This window comes from Camelina sativa, chromosome 14 (genome assembly GCF_000633955.1).
Source record: "Camelina sativa cultivar DH55 chromosome 14, Cs, whole genome shotgun sequence".
NCBI classification, from domain to species: Eukaryota; Viridiplantae; Streptophyta; class Magnoliopsida; order Brassicales; family Brassicaceae; genus Camelina; species Camelina sativa.
Genome location: NC_025698.1, coordinates 7,193,000 through 7,212,176, shown reverse-complemented (window position 1 = coordinate 7,212,176; position 19,177 = coordinate 7,193,000). Strand labels below are relative to the sequence as shown.

The 19,177-nt window shown below is 37.8% G+C and overlaps 6 protein-coding genes across 10 annotated transcripts in view; 4 read left to right on the top strand and 2 right to left on the bottom strand.

Moving 5' to 3' along the window:
• Positions 2,581–4,793, bottom strand: LOC104740194 (lipid phosphate phosphatase 2-like). Its single transcript, XM_010460728.2, has 8 exons — positions 4,587–4,793; positions 4,042–4,269; positions 3,872–3,959; positions 3,668–3,777; positions 3,483–3,576; positions 3,189–3,377; positions 3,038–3,097; positions 2,581–2,938 (listed from the first exon to the last, which is right to left on the bottom strand). The coding sequence occupies exons 2-8, from the start codon at positions 4,255–4,257 to the stop codon at positions 2,745–2,747; spliced, it is 951 nt and encodes a 316-aa protein (XP_010459030.1). The 5' UTR covers positions 4,258–4,269; positions 4,587–4,793; the 3' UTR covers positions 2,581–2,744.
• LOC104740191 lies at positions 5,331–8,823 on the top strand. Of its 3 annotated transcripts, none has more exons than XM_010460725.1 (9): positions 5,331–5,758; positions 5,833–5,910; positions 6,030–6,704; positions 6,794–6,896; positions 7,014–7,114; positions 7,218–7,392; positions 7,625–7,696; positions 8,083–8,183; positions 8,295–8,823. In XM_010460725.1, the coding sequence occupies exons 1-9, from the start codon at positions 5,483–5,485 to the stop codon at positions 8,352–8,354; spliced, it is 1,641 nt and encodes a 546-aa protein (XP_010459027.1). In that variant the 5' UTR covers positions 5,331–5,482; the 3' UTR covers positions 8,355–8,823. The 3 variants fall into 3 exon arrangements, with proteins under 3 accessions (XP_010459027.1, XP_010459026.1, XP_010459025.1); XM_010460724.1 differs by having other exon boundaries at positions 7,625–7,756; XM_010460723.2 differs by having other exon boundaries at positions 7,625–7,795.
• On the top strand, positions 8,866–10,353 carry LOC104740192 (auxin-responsive protein IAA34-like). Of its 3 annotated transcripts, none has more exons than XM_010460727.2 (5): positions 8,866–9,237; positions 9,387–9,540; positions 9,690–9,830; positions 9,931–10,039; positions 10,119–10,353. In XM_010460727.2, the coding sequence occupies exons 1-5, from the start codon at positions 9,085–9,087 to the stop codon at positions 10,183–10,185; spliced, it is 624 nt and encodes a 207-aa protein (XP_010459029.1). In that variant the 5' UTR covers positions 8,866–9,084; the 3' UTR covers positions 10,186–10,353. The 3 variants fall into 3 exon arrangements, with proteins under 3 accessions (XP_010459029.1, XP_019091937.1, XP_019091936.1); XM_019236392.1 differs by having other exon boundaries at positions 8,868–9,237; positions 9,375–9,540; XM_019236391.1 differs by having other exon boundaries at positions 8,869–9,540.
• On the top strand, positions 11,376–12,852 carry LOC104740189. The gene is made up of 2 exons (XM_010460721.2): positions 11,376–12,365; positions 12,460–12,852. Exons 1-2 carry the CDS (start codon positions 11,445–11,447, stop codon positions 12,718–12,720), a joined length of 1,182 nt encoding a protein of 393 aa, XP_010459023.1. The 5' UTR covers positions 11,376–11,444; the 3' UTR covers positions 12,721–12,852.
• Positions 12,744–15,207, bottom strand: LOC104740190. The gene is made up of 6 exons (XM_010460722.2): positions 14,627–15,207; positions 14,306–14,535; positions 13,928–14,177; positions 13,454–13,539; positions 13,267–13,358; positions 12,744–13,128 (listed from the first exon to the last, which is right to left on the bottom strand). Exons 1-6 carry the CDS (start codon positions 14,828–14,830, stop codon positions 12,899–12,901), a joined length of 1,092 nt encoding a protein of 363 aa, XP_010459024.1. The 5' UTR covers positions 14,831–15,207; the 3' UTR covers positions 12,744–12,898.
• The window catches only part of LOC104740188 (sulfhydryl oxidase 1-like), a 4,304-nt gene continuing 2,517 nt past the window's right edge, over positions 17,391–19,177 (top strand). The window contains exons 1-6 of the mRNA XM_010460720.2: positions 17,391–17,900; positions 18,112–18,136; positions 18,229–18,321; positions 18,453–18,634; positions 18,813–18,876; positions 18,973–19,041. Of these exons, the coding sequence (XP_010459022.1) occupies positions 17,689–17,900; positions 18,112–18,136; positions 18,229–18,321; positions 18,453–18,634; positions 18,813–18,876; positions 18,973–19,041 (645 nt within the window). The 5' untranslated portion in view covers positions 17,391–17,688. The remainder of the gene's footprint in view (positions 17,901–18,111; positions 18,137–18,228; positions 18,322–18,452; positions 18,635–18,812; positions 18,877–18,972; positions 19,042–19,177) is intronic.

Here is a 19,177-nt window from a genome sequence, read left to right as displayed (position 1 = left end):
GAGTTCTTTCAACTACAATTATAATAAACTTACTAAGAAGAATCAATTCTACATATTTATAAAATAAAATTTCATCACAGCCCTTCTTAGGAAAAACCTAATAATTTCTCATTCACATATAAAATTGGATTTGCCAAATTGAAACAATAATTGGAGCTGGGTTAAATTCTCGAGAAGAAAATTCTCAGGAAATGAGAAACATGGATGGGGAGGCTCTGAGAGATTTCAATTTTTGAAGATAGAGAGAGAGAAGAGAAGGAGACTTTTTTTCCTGAGAGGTCGATAATAAAAATAAAAAGGCAACAAATTAATACTCTAATGGAATGTTAAGTGTAAAAGCTGCTTAGATATGAATTCAACTTTCTGATAGAATAGAAGAAACCAGAGTCGAGAATTGAACAAACGCGAGTTGGGAAAGAGAAAGAAGAAGAAGGAAGGAAACGACATCGTTTTGACCAAAAGAAGTTTTTTTGTTTTTGTTTTTCAAAACGACGTCGTTTCATACGTGGCGTCCACGTCAGAAGCCGTTAACAGTTTCTTAACATCGTTACGACTTAGGTATGTATTAGCACAGTTTGAAGAGTTTGGGTTCTGAATTTAAATTTTATTTAACTTAATGTATAGATTTGCACAAAGTTAAACATTGTGTAGGAATTGAACATACCCACTTAGCTGGGGTATGAAATTACCGATTTTCCGTTCAAACATATATAAAGTTGGACTGTACTTATTTTTTCTGATTTATTTATCTTACATACTAGTCATTACTAATATCGTTGTTTATACTGTTAACCTTGTATATTTGTTATGAACTGAATATAAGTTTTTGTGTACGAGTGTATCCCTAAAAAAAATTTATGAGGAAGTGTTGAATATAGATTTGGATGTTAGGTAATGAGCAGACAAATATAGACATGGGGCGTTCTCATTTGGTCATCAAGTCGCCGAACGTTCTCTTTATATTGTACACACACATATATATATATATATATATATATGCATGCTCTTGTGTGCTTTTTGTGATATTCATCACCCAATGCACTTATCGTCTTGACGAGCTGATGCATTAATAGATTCGCAAATTATTCTCAACGTACAAACTAAACTCATTGTTGTAGCCTTTCTGATTATGATCAAATAAACATTTTTAAAAGGCACTCAGGATACAAGAAACCAAAACGTTGAAGTGGAGGTGTGCATTAGGGTGATTAGTCACAGGTGGGTTCTCAGTCTTAGTCTCATCGTGTCGTAAACTTTATTTCAAAAATTGTCAAACATCTTTACTCTTTAGTGACTAAATAGACAAAAAGGTAACAACTTTATATCTATTTACGTTGACCCTCCACTCTTACCGTAAAACTGGGACCACTCCTGACGACGCCTATCTCAATCCTGGCCGCTCACACACCGCACTACTCAGATTAGACTGATTTGCATCATCACAACGCACTTTCTGCGTCATTCATTTGTCTTCCTTTATTGTTACGTTGGTCGTCTTTGTTATTTGTTTGTTCCTCAATCGATTTGTTACTTTAAATGATCTAAAATAACGCTAAATGTAATGTAATATGTGAACAAACACCTTTTCCCTATTAGTAGTATAGGAGGCGAGGAGGGTGTGTGTGTCTCACGGAAGTCAAAGGGATTGCTTTAAGCCATAATCATATTCTTATGCGTAAATAGATGTTACACTTTGAGATATCGAATATCAATAATAAGATTCAGGCTTAAATGCTTTCTACATAAAAATACATTCTTATGATGCATATGAATAACGAGTTCTTGATCATCTTTTCTTTTATACCCTTAGGATTAACTCAGTGTCGTTCCAAGAATGGTGAAATGAAATCTCTCCACTAACCCATTGTTTTCAAGTTTTTATATACCACAGAAAGCTACTACTTAATTAGACTAACCCCATTACTCAGATAACTAATACACGATGATTAAAATTGTTTACAAATGTAATCCAAATTCCATAGAGTTTTTTTTTTTTTTGTTAATATCAAAGTAGTAGGAAGGGTTCTGCAAAATTCAACAAAGGTAAAAGTAAAAGTGGGAAGAAAAAGGAATAACTTTAAGAGGAATCCAAGACGTAGAGTGCATATCTCATTGGACAAATTTATCAAAAGCCTGAATAAAATGACTCATATTTTTAAATGTTGCTAGTTAAAATGGCTATAAAATATTCGAAAAAGCAATCATTGGATACTCAAAGGGATAAAAAGAGTGTGAAATGTAAATTAGAAAATTATGAAATATCCTAAAATTAAGGAAAAGGCCAATCGGACTGGGTCATTCTGTAAGGGATGCGCATGGGCCTCGATCCCCACAAATATCACTTTCGGATTTTACCTTTTTTGACAAGAAGGAAAATAATATGTAACACTAACATTCGTTTATCAAATTATTCATGAATTCTTATCATATAATATGTGATTGATCGTAGTATATATATATATAATCTAGTAAGGTTGCATATACAGATTTTTTTTTATGAATATAAAATTAAATATATGAGATGAGAAAGTGAAATCAGAAAGCTGGAATAGCTCAGATGGTTAGAGGTCGGAGGTTCAAGCCCTCCTTCTAGCGTTTTTTTTTTGTTTTCTCGTTTATAAGGGATCTGGTTTTAAGCTTTTAGCTAATGGGCTTCCAACAATTTATTGGCCTTTGTGATTAGAAGTATCAATGCCTAACCCAAATACACAACTAAGATTGATATAATTGAAGTACAAGACAGTCTAGAGGTTCTCAAGCATACGGGTTGTGTCTCGCGTGTTGCTGCTTCTTGGTATGTCCATGGAGGTCTCATCTCGATCAACGTACACGTTCTCCAGTTCTGTCTGCCTCACGCTGTGATGATTCATCCCTGCTGAATTTTGGACATCGTTTCTCGAGTCTGCGAGCATCTGGAAGTACGCATGAGTTCCCCAACCTGAAAGCGAAGCAGTCCATATCGAGATAAGTGTTCCTTAATATCAAATCAAGTCAAATTGACTTTATCTTGAAGAGAAGAGGTTCCCCAGTCACAAACCATCTGGATCGTACGGAGGAGGGAAGAATTGCAGATAACAAAACGTAGCCACCGTTAATCCTGGACATTGCAGGAAACACATATGTGTCCTCCATCAGTTTTGTTTCTCACGTTAAGGTTGAATACGTGGATAAAGAAAAACAAAACAAACCTATGATAGATCCTCCAAATACATCTTGCCAGTGATGCCAATAGTCATCAACTCGGGATACACCAACCAATGCTGCAACCAGTAGAGGTAGGAATACAATGCAGAGCTTTGCAACATGCCCCCTCTGGTCAAACACCCTAATTTTCCCAGACAAGTACAACGCTAGAAATCCTAGACCAGCAAATGACCCTGCAGGTAAAAGACTAAGTCGTTAGGATCCGCAACGGTCACATTAACCCTTCGACAGCACAGAGTTCTCTCATGACACAAGAAGCTCAAAGATAACCCACTTACAAGACGTGTGCCCGCTGGGGAAGCTTTTGTGTCCCTCTTTGACCACATCCTTATTTCCAGTACACAGAACATCCCTTGTGACGTTGTGAAAGATCTACAATTTCATGGAACACCACAACTTCAACCAATTTTAAAAATTATTCATGGCGTTAAAAGTGTAAGTAAGGAGATGAGCTGTTGCTTACCCCTATACCATCAGGGAAACAACGCCAAAAGAAGTCAGGACGAGGTCGACCTACAGCGTCCTTTATAGCATCGGTTATGACACCAGTAATGAGTACAGAGAATAAAAGACCTGAATAAAAGCCCAAGAGGAGAACACACCTCAAATTCAAGAGCTACAAATAATTCTAAAAAAATGAAACACCATTGTAAGAAGAAAGAGGTACCTAAAACTGCATGATGCAGGTCATAAACATCATTTCTGATGAAGTAGTAAACAACAATGACAACAAAGGGGAGCACAACAGCTATCAACTGTCACGAAAAAAACACTCTTATGTAAAGCAGCTCCAAGAGTTAGTATTAATATAAAAAGGGTTCCAAAATGTATATATACCGGGACAGCCCAGAAGGGAATGGTATTGTCTTGAAGAGGGTATCTGAGATCAGTGAGCATATCCTCACCAACAAAGCGATGAAAGGGTTCGATGACATTCAAAACAATTTCAATGACGATAAGCAGCAGAAGAATGAGCCAGTCATGCATGTGGAACCTCGCCACTGTGACTCCATGGGATCTTATCGTATGAGCACCCAATTGAATTTCAGGCATGCTTTTTTAAATCTATAATTTCACAAAAGAGAAGCAATTATGCATAAACAGGTCCAATAAAAATAACTTCAAAACTAGGGTTTATGATGAAAGCTGCCAAATTATAAACCTTTTTAGAAAACCAAAAGGGAACTTGCTCCAAACACTCAGTAAGAGCTTTCAAGTTTCAAGTGTCGGCTTATAACAATACCAGTAATCACTAATCAAAATGCACGATGGCTACCAAAAACAGTAACACTAGAATGTCTCTCAATTCTTCCATTATAATTTGCGTTTCAAAGAACCAACCCATTGGTGGATAAGAGAGAAGACGATGAGTCAGTGTGTACCTTTTTTTGGCGTTTGGGATTAATGAGAGGAAGTCCGACGCCGGAAACGCACGAGGCAGCGTCTCCACACTCTCTTTGTCGCGCGAAATTGGAATGGAGAAAGCGGGAAACAGAGATTTTCTATGAGTTTCTCAGGAAAAATTCAAAGCAAGGAAAGAGTAAAGATGTGTTTTGGTTTTGGTCCATAAAGAAAAAAGCAAGCCGACCTCTCTGCTTTTGCTTTTTTTTTTTTTTTATTATTATTTTTTTGTATCAGTATATCATATTTCATAAGTAACATTACTAGAGAACTCAATATAATGATTTAATCCAAAAATATAGAAGCTAATCTAAAAATAAATTTAGTTACAAATGTTTAAGTTTACTTGCAATATATTTAATTTAGTGGATAAAACTATATTTTTGTAAATGAAATCAAATCTGACTTTATTAATCTTGGTTAGTATATAGTAAATATAGTGATATATGATCTAATTTTATTGATTTAAACATAACTTTTTTAAAAATTGTCCAACATTTCTCTTTTTACTTATTTATTTATTTGTGTATTAGCTAAAATACAAATCAATATATGATTGGACACCAAAAAAAAAACTCACTTTACAACTATACCTTCCTTGTCCTCACCTCAACGCACCACCCAAAGGCCATAAAAAAAAATCTAACTGTAAATTTGGGCTTTGTAATTTTAAAAGGCCCAGTAAGTATTATAGCGGTCAAAATAACAAAAAGTGTCACGTCTTCAACAATTCATCGCACAGCACATTTGGTCGTCTCTCCACGTGTACCGGAGAAGATGAATGACGACGATCCTTGAAAACACGCCGGAAGAGGTAAAGTGAAACCGAGTCACCAATTTTTTTTAATTTCCAAATCTGGCTGAATCTGTCAGTGCCATGTCCACCATGCCTCCTCAATTCCCTCTGGAGATCCGCTCAGCTCTCCGCTGGGCTTCCTCCACCGTCTCTTTCTTCCGTCCCGTCACCACCGTCGCTCCTCCTTCTTTCCGTCACCGCACGTCGCTTTTTCCACCACCGAGATGTTGTTTCTCTTCTTCCTCTGTTAAGCTCCCCACGAAACCGTCTCTTTGCACTGCCGACGAGCTTCATTACGTCTCTGTTCCTAACAGCGATTGGCGTCTCGCTCTCTGGCGTTACTTGCCTCCTCCTCAGGTTCTCTTTTAAATTCACTTACCACCTTTCTTGCAATTTCTTTGGGATCAAGAATTAGTATTTTCTTCTCTCAGGCTCCTACGAGGAATCATCCGTTGTTACTATTGTCTGGAGTAGGAACTAATGCCATCGGTTACGATTTATCTCCTGGTGTATGTTGCTCTTCCCTTTAATTTACATTGATACGTAATACGTTTAGTGTAGTGAACTACCGTAAGAGGAAGTACTAGTGTACCTTTATTGTTGAGCAATACGGTTGATGTCATTGCAGTGTTCTTTTGCAAGACACATGTCTACTCAGGGATTTGAGACGTGGATTCTCGAAGTTCGTGGAGCCGGGTTGAGTACACGAGTATCTGATCTTAAAGATGTGGAGGACTCTGCTCACCAATTGTCTAATCAGATGGAGTCTACTGCTAGAGCTGCTGCAGGTAAAGATGATACTTGTTCTGATGAAAAGCAGGCTACTGAAATCGTGGACAGTGCACCAGCGTCGGATGTTCCAGTTGATGTTGGTGAAGCCACCACGGCTTGGGACGAGTCACAACTTGTGTCGAGATTGACATCAACGTTCATGCGTTTGTCAGAAAGGCTGTCTGGCTTTCTCAGTGAAGGTCAGTCAGTGTTCATGTCTGCTAAGTTATTTGACAAAATTGCAATGCTTGTAGATGATACACAGCTGTACGAGCGCTTTAATGACATTAGATCGAAGCTTTTGAGTCTGATTGAGTCAAAGCAAAACTCAGGACTTGTTAGCCAAATCAGAGAATTGGCCCAGCGCCTTGTTAATCTTTTCGACGATGGTCAGAAGTCTGTCTCGCCTCCATTGATTGATTTACAAGAGCGCCTCACTACAACCATTGAAGATTTTCAGAAACAACTGGATTTGATAGTTAAATATGACTGGGATTTTGATCACTACCTGGAAGAGGATGTCCCTGCTGCGGTGAGGCAACATTCATCTTGCTGACTCCTTCGCATAATCGCCTCTGGATTTGTTACTGAACTTGGTGTTCCGTTTTTGGTTTGCTATAGATTGAGTATGTAAGAGCGCAATGCAAGCCCAAGGATGGTAAACTATTTGCAATTGGGCACTCCATGGGGGGTATCCTACTCTATGCAATGCTGTCACGTTGTGGTATGATAATATTCATCTTTCAATTGGGTTTTGGTTTTCCATTAGATTTCATTATTCTTGATTACAGACGCTCATATATTTAAGCCGGCATTCATTTCTTCTATTCCATTTTGTTAGCTTTTGAAGGACGAGAACCCTCCGTGGCAGCTGTGGCAACTCTGGCATCATCAGTTGATTACACAACCTCAGATTCTGCACTCAAATTGCTCATACCTCTTGTACGTGACTTTATGTCATATCACTCTACTCTGGAATCTTCGACAAGAATTGATGTGCCACTAAGTTCTTTTGTAGCTAATTTACTATAAACTTCTATTACAGGCCAATCCTGCAGAAGCTCTGAGTGTTCCAGTTGTTCCGTTGGGCGCTCTGTTGGCTGCCGCTTTTCCTCTTTCAACACGTCCTCCATATGTATTATCTTGGCTTAACGATTTGATATCATCAACAGATATGATGCACCCTGAAATGTTAGAAAAGCTTGTCTTGAATAACTTCTGTAAGTAAAAACAGTTGATCCCATTTATATATGTGAGTTTTTAATGCAATATTTTTGAATGTGGTTTAGGTGTATATCTACATTAAGAAGAAAAATAATGAAACAGTTACTATTAGATACCTGAAATGTATTGTCATAAGATTATTTTTGCAAGCCATAGTTGCTTCCTTTATTTCTTGCTTCCTCTATGGTGATTTTAACGAGTTAAGTTTCTCTGTTTTCATACATCTAGGTACCATACCTGCAAAACTTCTTATTCAGCTGACAACAGCCTTTCGAGAGGGAGGCTTACGTGATCGTAGTGGTAAATTTTTCTACAAGGATCATCTTCCCGGAACCAGTGTCCCTGTCTTAGCTCTTGCAGGTGATCGGGACTTAATCTGTCCCCCTGCGGCTGTGGAAAGTATATTGGATTAATGTATAATATGGATTTTTGCATAGATGAACAGCTACACCTACATATACATGAAACCAATCATATGCGTATGCCCAGATATGCATTTCATTTTCAATTCTACAATGCCCTTTTGAGTTATGAGAGACTGTATAGATGGGTTAACTTTTATGATAATTTCCACACTCACCAAATAACTTTTTAAGCTACTCTATACATAGTTGCTTAATATGCTCAATCTCATACATGCCATTTTCACCATTATTACTAATTACAAATGCTTGTGAATATGGCAGACACTGTTAAGCTGTTTCCCGAGAACTTAGTCACTTATAAGTTACTTGGAGAACCAGAAGGACCACATTATGCACACTATGATTTGGTTGGAGGACGGCTGGTATGTTATGCCACTCATTTCTAGGTCTCCTATGTTGGAACTTTGTTCAATGCTATATCATGTGCGTGCTTGTTTTGTTTCTTAACCGTTTCTCTGATTATCACACTGCAGGCAGTGGAGCAAGTCTATCCTTGCATAACTGAATTTCTTAGTCACCATGATTCCGCATAAGTGAAACATTCTGGGGTTTCCTGTTCCTTGCATGCTATATGCGCATGTAGACGTTCCACTAAGGCGGTATCTAAGAAGTACGTATCAGAAGCGCCTGTTAATAAGGATGTCATTACGGACATTTAGTATCCGGGCAAACTGTACATGAGCTTAGGAGGCAGTTTTTTCAAGTCATACACCTGTGAATTAGGAAAACCATCGATTGAGATGCTGGAAGCTCTGGTCTACTGTTATGGTTTCCATTGTTTTGTTATGGTTACGAGCTTTTAATTTGAAAATTTATCTTTAGAAGAATGTGTGTGTTCCCTTGTACGGCTTCTTTTGGAGGGCTAAAGTTACACATGAGAGCAATTGTATAGGCATGGATTTATGTGGACATTTCTATTAACTACACCAGCCCTACGTCTCAGATAAGGTGTGGGATTACATGATGTAATGATAGATCTTTATTGTCTTGTATTAGACAGCATAGCTCTCTCTCATGAATGATATTGTCTCTCTACCATCATGTAAGACCATACCTAGTTCTTCTCTTTCTCTGTCCACAATTAAATTCGTTGGATTCTATACTGCAGCGTTCTTGCGCACAAATTACCTTTTTCTTCTGTAACGTGATTTCAGGTTTTGACCTGCGACAAGGAGTTGTCGATACTCTCTAAAATCATTGAGAAACTTCACTAGATGGAGAATTGCCTGCTGTGATTAGTATAGTACAATTCTGACTTCACTGATGATTTCATGTGTTTGTGTTTGTGTTGGTGACAAGAAATGTTGCAGCTATATGGGTTACAAAATCTGGACCTGCGGAGTGCCTCCCTATCCCTTGCACTTAGTGGCATCAGACAAACAACAAAAAGACCACAAACTGACCCTTTGCTTTTTGGTAATGGGTTCTTGTCTTTTGTCTGTTCCCTGTCTGCAATTATGTCTCTTAACTCTCCTGACACTCTTTGCCTTAGCTGCTTGCTATAAATCCACATCATTTTCACCTTTTTATGTATCTGTTATGTGGTGATTAAGCATTTGTTATAGAAAGCAACAATGGACTCAGACCTACAGGGTTTTTCCCCAAGTTTTCCCAAGTATCATCCATATTACCCTCTGACCATGGAGTGTGGAGGCCTAATCGATTTAGGTCTCAGCCTGAGAACCATACAAAATGAGACTTACCTCACATCTGGCCACAGTGAGTTTCTTTGCTGCTTCCGTTAGTATTTATTTCCCTTACCTTAACAGCTAACATTAACACATAATTGAAGTTAGAAATCACCATTTCATTTCTTGGTAATTTTCTCAACACTCTGAGACGGTGCTTACTTATTACATGTGGTAAAGAACATTGTAGTAACGAAGGAGACAGACGGAAGTGGGGTTATGTAAAGGTCACTATGGATGGGTTTGTGGTAGGTCGCAAGGTTTGTGTTCTTGATCATGGAGGCTATTCAACTCTTGCTCATCAGCTCGAGGACATGTTCGGTAAGGTTTTCATGGGAAACTTTTCTTTCCTATGCATGGGTGGGATGCAAGTGCCTGTTTCTTTAGTTGCAAAGATGAGTAAGTTGTAATGGTTTTGCAGGGACGCAGAGTGTGTCGGGACTGAAGTTGTTTCAGATGGAGTCTGAGTTCTCTTTGGTCTTCAGAGACGAAGAAGGTATCTGGAGGAATGCTGGCGATGTTCCATGGAAGTAAGCTCTTAAGGCTATAAACAAACTTGTAAATTACTGAAATAAAGTGTTTAAGCGTTTTGAGATTGTGCTATCACAGGGAGTTCGTAGAAAGCGTAGAGCGGCTGAGAATCACAAGAAGAAACGATGTTATACTTCCCTTTTGAAGCTTCTCCTGTCTCTCTTCACTCATTGTTCTAATTTGCAAGTCAGCTCTGATCTTTGATTCTTGTATCGGAAACCAAAGAAAAAAAAAGAACCACTAACAAGACTTGTGGCTAAAAGGATATAATTATTCAATTGTTAGTCTCTTTTGTATGAGTTTACTTCTTCTCTCTGAAAATCACAAATATCATCCACACAGTAGACAGATGATCGAATCACCAGCTAGCTAGATACAGACGTATAAAGTGTTTATGGTTTGTAGTTCTCTTGCGATTCCTTAAAAGCCTATCCTCTTGAGATAGAAGAAACAACTTGGTGATATAATCTAGCTCTGATAATAACGTAGCATTGTTCAATGTTAAAAAGTTTCATTGTTATATGCGTTAGCAAACAAGTTTGATCGATGTAAAGTTCGTGGAGGCAAAGATCTCAGAATACGCGAAGTACACAACACAGAGATAGAGTGGAAGCCAAACTCAAGTGCGTGTGAGCTAGTATAATCAACATAGATTTCAATTCTTCCATGTTTCAGTAGTAGCATATTGTTACATGGAAGAAATACATGAAAAGTGAGGACTGATGAGGATGAAAGCTGTCTGAATAATGGAGATGAGAGAGTTCAACTTTGGCAACAATGGAGATCTCTCTATTTCTTGTATATTTTCGTAATCGAATTTGTTGGAACTTGGAAGTCTACGACGTTATCTTTACACGTATGAGTGACTGAACCGGTGGCTGATTACGATGACGTGATTTCCATAATTAATTATCACCCTCCAAAATACAGAAAACATGCATATATATAGTATAAGATATAAATAATAAAGACAGATATGTTATATTGTTATGCCGGCCTAATATTGTTACAAGTCAATGACTCATGGCACTCATCCATTCATATCTAATACTCTTACAAACCTAATCTGATCCATCCAAAAACTCCATTAATCTAATGTATATCACTAACAAAAAAAGGAAATGAAACGTTTTATTAATTTCAGCCTAATCACAAAGAGGTACTAATTTGGAATATCCAATGAAGTCCACGTCAGTATCCAATCGGGAAGGTTTGACCAAAAACGTATAGAGATATTACAAGAGTACAGTGTGTGCAAATGCATTGGATGTACGCGGCGCCTCAACGCCTCAATGAAAGGTCTATAAATAACTAAGAGAAGTAAGACATAACCATACAAATAAAAAAGAGAATTAAAGTCTAAAGACTATAAACAACAATAGTAATACCAATTCTAATTAGAAAATGGTGGTCGCTAATGATCTCTCGTCCAAGATTATCCCCAGAGTTCTCATCGTCTCTCGTCGGACTCTCCGCAAGAACAAGTACGTGGACTTCGTAGGAGAATACCATCTCGATCTCATTGTTTCCTCCGGTGCCGTCCCTGTCATCGTACCACGTGTCAATGGGATCCATTCTATGCTCCACAGCTTCGAGCCAATCCATGGCGTCCTCCTCTGCGAAGGAGAAGACGTCGACCCTTCTCTCTACGCCGACGCAGAATCTTCGTCAGGTCTCTCTCCGGAGGAGATGGATGAGATCAGAAAGGTGCATGCAGAGGACATGACCATCGATCGAGAGAAAGACAGCATCGAGCTGACTCTGGCCAGACTCTGTCTCGAGAGAAACATTCCTTTCTTAGGCATTTGTCGTGGCTCTCAGATTCTCAACGTTGCCGCAGGCGGAACTCTTTACCAAGACATAGACAAGGAAGTTATGACCACGAGTAGGACGAAGCATATAGATTACGACAACTACGATGGACATAGGCACGAGGCTAGAATCGTGGAGGAGACGCCGTTGCATAAGTGGTTCGAAGAGATGGATATAATGGTGAACTCGTATCATCATCAGGGTGTGAAGAGACTGGGGCAGCGTTTTGTGCCGATGGCTTACGCTCCTGATGGTTTGATTGAAGGGTTTTATGATCCTGATCGATATGATCCAGAGGAAGGTCAGTTCTTGATGGGTCTGCAGTTTCATCCTGAGAGGATGAGGCTTTCAGGCTCTGATGAGTTTGATTATCCGGGATGCGCTTTAGTTTATCAGGAGTTTGTGAAAGCTGTGACAGCATTTCAGAAGAAACAAGTAAACGTAGGAGAGATGGAGATGAAGAGGAAAACCAAGACGCTCGTCAAAAGCTTCTCTCAAACTGAGTTTCTAGAGGTCAAGACTTCAGAGATCCGTTTGTATATATGCAGGCTTTATGTTTTGCTATTGAATATTGGATTTTCTGACATGGCTGAAATGAATCATGCAGGCAAATACGGTTCTAAGCAAGCAACAAGAGAATAGGTTGAAGCAGATGGGAGCCACGGTGAGGAACTCGTGTGTGTATATGAAAAGGATGAAGAGGAAAGAGGAGCAAGAGAGAGCAATGGACAAGTTGTCTGCTGAGCGGCTGTCTGATCTGGTTTCCTTCCATCATATGATGGCTCGTCTTTGCTCTGATGCCATCAAGAGAAAGCTGCTAGAACCAACAGATAGGACCATTGAGTTTTCCTCTTTCCTCAACTATTAGCTTTTATTGCAAACACAAAAATAAGAAAACTAGCATTCTGTGAACTTACAGAAGCTACCAACTGAAAAACATTGACGGCATTCTATATGTATGGTTTCCTCAGGACAATAATCATAAAGAGTTCCTTTTTTATAACTTCCTATATCCTTTTTCGTCCTCATAGTATGTAATCATATCATCACCGTCGGCAGAAGAAGATGAAATCAGGATGGTTGACTTGACGCAACCTCAGCCAATTGTCTGCGGCTTGGAAGAGGGAGTTTGCGACCTGGTGACCAGAGCCCCCCAAGCTTGTCCATACAGAACCTCTCAACTTGTATGAGGCGAGACCAAAGACAGGAAGCTCCATCTTCTCAACATTCTCTCTTGGCTGCACCGCACACATGGACTGTGTTGTGATGCCTGCACCTACAGGAACCAAAGAAAGATAGACTTAGATAAATAGTGAATATATCTTTACCCAAAAGCTGTTATTCTGACAAGGCCATAGCTAGAATCAATGAACTAGTGGTTATTACTATCAAGCAACGCTGGAACCAATCTTACCTTGTAAAGGTGTGTGAAGGGAATGATAGGTCAAGAAACAAGCATCCAGATCCTTGACCGTCGGTCCTGTGGGTATTTTGTAAATTGGGTACCTGCAAAAGTATAGTAATGGATTCTAAGAGAGACGATGGGGTAATGTGGAATGTGGAACCAAAACACATATGCAGGTCACACAAAGAATCCATACCATGCCACAGAAAACCAGCTCGAAGGTAATAAATCACAGCTTCTCAGCGTCTTCAGCTCGGGAAATCTGGAGGCAAGGTCAGACATCTGCAATGGTAACAACTGAATAAGACAGCTATGGGAATTGCATTTTTGTAGATCAAACACTGGTGTATTTGATGCTTTGGAACAAACGGAAGAGTTGTTGCGTTTGACTAATAGCATTATTTTCATAAATTAAACTTTGATGTTACATCAACTGTTTGCTTTTGATTGTTACAAGTTATCTGATAACAATTTTTGTTTAAAGAAGCTCAAAACGTCAATAAATACATCTGTCATTAGTCATTACCTAACTTCCGTGTCGCCTCATGCAAAATTTATTTCGAAATATGAGACATTTAACATCATAAACATGGTCATTGATTCCTTTTGGTTTCTAATAACTTTTGTAAATGCCTTGATGACTTGATACTCAGAGTTAAAATAGACAAACCTTGTCGGCAAAGGGTTCACGGATGTACGGAAGATCACGTTCAAGATACTCAAACATCAAACGACCTTGAGAGCTTAAAGGCTCGCCATCATCACTAGAAGAGTCTTCGTTATGCTCCTTTCTTAATGAGAGTTGGTCCATTCTAGCAGAGATCTGTTCTTTTGAATAACAGAGTCCTCTTTCAGATTCACTACTGCTTCCTTCACTGCTTGAATCCCTGAAATCACTTTCGCTCTCCTCACCTTGCCGCCTGCAGTAAACAAGAACACACACATTGATAAAATAACACCCAAATGACAAAGACTCGAGCTTTACACTGAAGGCACACTTCATGTTCAAGAACTTGATAAGAACATAATAAGCTTGAAAACTTGTTACCTTGGTTGAAGAGATGAAGTGAAGGCATCAACATCAGCATATACTTGAATGCCGGAAAGGGAAGGCACGTAGTATTGAAAGACACGATCTTTGTTGTTGTTGTTATTCAAAGTGAGAGGAACTCCAATGCCATAAGCACTCCACTCAGCAAACGATTCCCAAACATCTCCAAGAACAAAGTAAGGAACTTGCAACTCAACATCACTACCTCTTCTTTCCTTTATTGTTGTCTGCTCATAAAAAAATTCATATCATTCAGATGAACAAGCTACTGATTAAAAAAAAAGGTATTGACCTGGTTGACATGATGTATGTATGTACCTTAGAGAAATAGTGGGCAGGCACAGATGGTGTGACCGACTTCAGAAATCGTTCGACATTACTTGAAGACGCCTCGGAAACATTGGGTTTGTGCAATGCAGACCCGGTATCGCGTTCCTTGGAGTGAATCGATCCGCAGCCATTGGAAAGGTCGCTCTGAGCTCTCTGCAGCTGCTGAGTCAACTGAAATCCAGCTCCCAACATCTCTTTCTTAGCTCGGACACCACCACAAAGCAGATGAACCGGAATCAAACGACAACAAGTGTGGATTTTTCCGACCGAACTAAACAGAAACAACACTTCTCTCACTACGATGGCAAGGTTTCTATACGGACAAGAGATTACGAAGTAGCAACTTAGATTAAAAAAAAGGTTCAATCGGAGATTCGAAGAACAGGGCAAATCCCAAAAACCGAAGATCAGACTAAGTAGGCGAGGTTTAGCGTCCGAATCAAAATGAAGGTAACGATGAGGGAGGAGTGGTTAGAGAAATGGGAATGGAATTTGAGAATTTTTATGGAGTTTTTAAAGGATTTGAAGCAAATGAGAAAACAAGAGAAGAGTTAGAGTTAGAGAGAGAGAGAGAGAGAGAGAGAGAGAGTCAATAAAAGGGGACTCTTTAATTAAAGAATTGAAGCACCTCCTATTTTTGTTTATTTTTCAAAATCGACCCTTATAAGTCATGATTAGTTACTTTTTGACCTGCTTCTTCTTAATCGTTACTAATACACCAAAATACTTAGTTGACTGCACCACCTTCGTCGAGTATGTTTTTTTTTGTGTATTAATTTGGGTAATCTTATATATATATTTTATTATATTATATTATATATACATTTTTGGAGATATTTATGAAATAAATTTTGGAGTTGGAACTTATTTAAAACCATGCCATTAACATTAATTTTACAATTATTTTTTATTTTAAATAATATCAAATTTGGAATCTAATTTAAAAAGATTTTCTCCTACTCAAATTTTCAAAAGTATCGGACCAACACCCATTAGCATTAAATATTTTAAATTTAATTAACTCATTCTCTAAAAAACTGTTGATAATAACTTATTTTCATGTGTTTGAAAGTCAAGTGATTAAACTGTTGATAATAACTTTAAATATTAAAAAAATTTGGGGCTCGAACTAACATAAATTGTTTAAAAAAAATACTTCTTCACCTAAGTATTTTTCAGTAGCTAATATATTAATATATAAATTTTTGATCCATACTAATAAGAAACAATTGATATAAATCAAACTTTACAAAAAAACGCTCGACTTGCACAACTATGAATACAAAAGTGTTAAATGATATAGAGATAAAACAACCAAAATTACAAAGTCAAATTATAGTATACTCATATAATTATAAAAAGAGAATATATTATGTAATTATGTAATACATAATATATTATGTAATACTATTATCTCTACATTGTAAATGAAAAAAAAAATCACAAAAAAATATATTTGTTGACTAAATTAAATTTAGTGAATAATACGGATAGACAATGGAAATTATACACTACATAATGTATTGATGTAAAACTATAGTAGATTAAAAAATACAAAATATTATATATATATATATATATAATTAATATAATAATAAAAAATTATTTTGTATTTTTAAACAAAAAAATATAGTTCAACGGTGTGCCGCAGCTGAATATCTAGTTTATTACAAAAATAAACTGAAAATTTGAGAAATTTATTGAAGCTCAAGTAAACTAGGATATCTTTAATTGGAAATATTGGGTTTGTAATATGATTTTAAAACAGAAAGGAAGAAGTGGAAAATATGCATAATAAAAGGGGTTTTTAACAAATGAGCCGTCTATAACTAACGGTGAAGGTGGATACTAGATGCTATTGATGCGTGAGAAAAAAATATATACTTGGCATATTGGAATCTTTAAATTGGACTTCTAATAATTATCTTTCGGCATACTTGGCAGAATAAGATGGCTCTTCGTATTTCATCCTTTTTGAGCGGTATAAGTTCATAGAAAAGAAAGGATCCAAGGGTGAGGAGAGAATATTTTCCAAGTATAAGCTACGTTTCAAAGTATACTTTGTAAATCGACGCAGGGACTGAGAACAGTATACTAATGGTATGGTTCTCTCAATTATAAATACTCAGAAATCAGGAAACCAAATATGTCAGACGAATGCAAATATAACATCAGAAAATGAATTCATGTACGTGGACCCTGTTATTATTGCATTCTTATTATTAAAAAAAAAAAAGTGATGTTATTATTAGAGGTAGAGGATGTGCACATGATCGATACATTATAGTGTCATTTTTTTTTTCCCGTACCAAGAAGCCAAGAAGGCCACTAGAAACAATTGATACTGCTAGTGCAAGAGAAGTGGCAATAATATAAGTGAGCTATGTGTTTAAAACTGTAATGACTTAATGTGTGAGGTGTGTGTGTGTGTCTCCTTGTGACAGATAGTGTTGGTTGACTTGTGGTTGTAGTCACTTTGTCGATTTTCCAAGACTATGCTGACTCAGCCGTTAGTCACTCACCCTTTTTTGTCTTCTCTCTCGGCGGCGCGTAGCTAACAATCGTCCGACGAACTATTTTCACTACGTCATTCTCCGGCGTTAATTCTTCATCACTTGTGGCGTTTTGACAATGCTTATTTGTTGGAGTATGGACCATTATTATCAACAAAATGTTGTATATCCAAGTCTAGTTCTCGAATAACATACTCCATAAGTTTTTTCTACTGGATATAAACATAACAAACATTGCCAAACTTTTTATTTGACTACTGACTAGAGAAATTTCTAATTTAGCATTATCTATTTTCCAATTCTTTTTGGTTGGGTCAACAAGTGGAAATTAGTAATGGGCCTATAATAAAGCCCATTATGAAAGGAGTCGGAGGAGGGAGAACAAGTATCGACGCCGGTCAAAGCGTAACGGCGTCGTAATAAACCAGAAACCTTTGCCGTTTCACATCGGAAGGAGGGAAGCTCTTTTTTCTGTGCTTAGATCTTCCCTCTCATTTGGATCAAGCTTCAAATTTTTATGCTTTATTCGAATTTAAAATGTCTTTGCCACACTTGTTTCTGTTCGTGGGTTTGCTGAGCCTTGAAGCTGCGGCGTCGGTTTCGCCGGGATCGCGCTCGATTCTCCGAGACATCGGCATCAACAACTCCGATCAGAAAGATAACGCTGTCGAATTGAACGCTACCAACTTTGATTCAGTCTTCCAAGACTCTTCCGCCAAATATGCCGTTTTGGAGTTCTTCGCTCACTGGTCAGTTTCCTCATTCTCTCTCTCTCTTGAACAAATCTGAAATAAAAATCCAACCTTTGGGTTTGTTTAGCACTGGATCTTCTGATTTTATCCGGAAATAACTTTAACTTTGCTCCAATCCTAGTCTTTTAAATATAGAACGTATTAGTATTATTGACAAAGGAGTTTGTGCCGTACTGACATTGATCATGCTTTTTTTGTCTGGCTCAAGGTGTCCTGCATGTAGAAACTACAAGGTAATAACTTCATTCGTTCTCGTCTTCTTCTCTTTCGTTATTCAATGCCTTCTCTTGTCAGTCCTGTTTATATTCAATGCGTGACTCTGCAGCCACATTATGAAAAAGTTACAAAGCTATTCAATGGAGCAGACGCTGTACATCCTGGTGTCGTTTTGATGACCAGGGTTGATTGTGCTTTAAAGGTACTTGGATTCCCTGTTTCTCTTATTTCTTCATGTGGATTGTGAGTTTAAAGATTGGGGCTTGAAAACTAAATCTTACTGTGTTGTGAATAGTACGTTCATTCTAATTGTTCCTTATGACTATTCCGCAGATGAATGTACAGCTCTGTGACAAGTTCTCCATCAATCATTTTCCAATGCTCTTTTGGGCTCCTCCCAAGAAGTTCGTTGATGGCAGCTGGAAACCTAAGCAAGAGAAAAGTGAGATTAGCATAGTCGATGAATGGCGCACTGCTGATCTTTTGTTGAGCTGGATCAACAAGCAGATAGGCAGGTACGCATACACTGAAATTTCATGTCGACCACTTAAGTTGGAGTCATATCTATTGTATTTATAAGGTAGAATTTAGCAATCTATTTCTCCTTTATATTGGCTAATATCAAAACCCTTGTAAATATATTCAGTTGGGTAACATTGCACTCAAATCTGTTTTCTTGTCCATGTTGTGCAGTTCTTACGGCTTGAATGATCATAAATTTGGAAATCTCTTGCCAAATATATCTGACCACGAACAGGTCTCTCAGAATGTGTTCTGCCCCTAATTTTCTATTAGTGAAGTCTTTTGTTTAATACAAACAAATTAAATAGAGCTGGTTGTTGATTTATCGCAGATTTCTCAGGCCATATTTGACATTGAGGAGGCAACTGAAGAAGCTTTTGGTATCATTTTGTCGCTTAAGGTGGAGAAGAGTTTTTTCCCTTTTGTTGTATGCAAACTAAATCCCTTTCAGCCTTGTTTATGAGTAGTCTTTATGGCCACAGGCAATCAAGTCATCTGAAACTGGTACTTCGTTTATCAGGTTTCTGCAGCTTTTA

What these genes read in the sequence shown, in the direction of transcription:
- LOC104740190 (XM_010460722.2), bottom strand. Translation starts at nt 14,830, where the DNA reads ATGTTGGGAGCTGGATTTCAGTTGACTCAGCAGCTGCAGAGAGCTCAG. An exon ending in CTGCCCACTATTTCTCTAAG is followed by an intron (nt 14,536 to 14,626) that starts GTACATACATAC and finishes TTTTATGAGCAG; the next exon opens with ACAACAATAAAGGAAAGAAG. An exon ending in ACTTCATCTCTTCAACCAAG is followed by an intron (nt 14,178 to 14,305) that starts GTAACAAGTTTT and finishes TGTTTACTGCAG; the next exon opens with GCGGCAAGGTGAGGAGAGCG.
- LOC104740191 (XM_010460723.2), top strand. Translation starts at nt 5,483, where the DNA reads ATGTCCACCATGCCTCCTCAATTCCCTCTGGAGATCCGCTCAGCTCTC. An exon ending in TCCCCCTGCGGCTGTGGAAA is followed by an intron (nt 7,796 to 8,082) that starts GTATATTGGATT and finishes TGAATATGGCAG; the next exon opens with ACACTGTTAAGCTGTTTCCC. An exon ending in ATTTGGTTGGAGGACGGCTG is followed by an intron (nt 8,184 to 8,294) that starts GTATGTTATGCC and finishes ATCACACTGCAG; the next exon opens with GCAGTGGAGCAAGTCTATCC.
- LOC104740189 (XM_010460721.2), top strand. Translation starts at nt 11,445, where the DNA reads ATGGTGGTCGCTAATGATCTCTCGTCCAAGATTATCCCCAGAGTTCTC. An exon ending in CTCAAACTGAGTTTCTAGAG is followed by an intron (nt 12,366 to 12,459) that starts GTCAAGACTTCA and finishes TGAATCATGCAG; the next exon opens with GCAAATACGGTTCTAAGCAA.
- LOC104740194 (XM_010460728.2), bottom strand. Translation starts at nt 4,257, where the DNA reads ATGCCTGAAATTCAATTGGGTGCTCATACGATAAGATCCCATGGAGTC. An exon ending in CCTGCATCATGCAGTTTTAG is followed by an intron (nt 3,778 to 3,871) that starts GTACCTCTTTCT and finishes GCTTTTATTCAG; the next exon opens with GTCTTTTATTCTCTGTACTC. An exon ending in TCCTCCGTACGATCCAGATG is followed by an intron (nt 2,939 to 3,037) that starts GTTTGTGACTGG and finishes CTTCGCTTTCAG; the next exon opens with GTTGGGGAACTCATGCGTAC.
- LOC104740192 (XM_010460727.2), top strand. Translation starts at nt 9,085, where the DNA reads ATGATTTCATGTGTTTGTGTTTGTGTTGGTGACAAGAAATGTTGCAGC. An exon ending in AACTGACCCTTTGCTTTTTG is followed by an intron (nt 9,238 to 9,386) that starts GTAATGGGTTCT and finishes CATTTGTTATAG; the next exon opens with AAAGCAACAATGGACTCAGA. An exon ending in GCTGGCGATGTTCCATGGAA is followed by an intron (nt 10,040 to 10,118) that starts GTAAGCTCTTAA and finishes GTGCTATCACAG; the next exon opens with GGAGTTCGTAGAAAGCGTAG.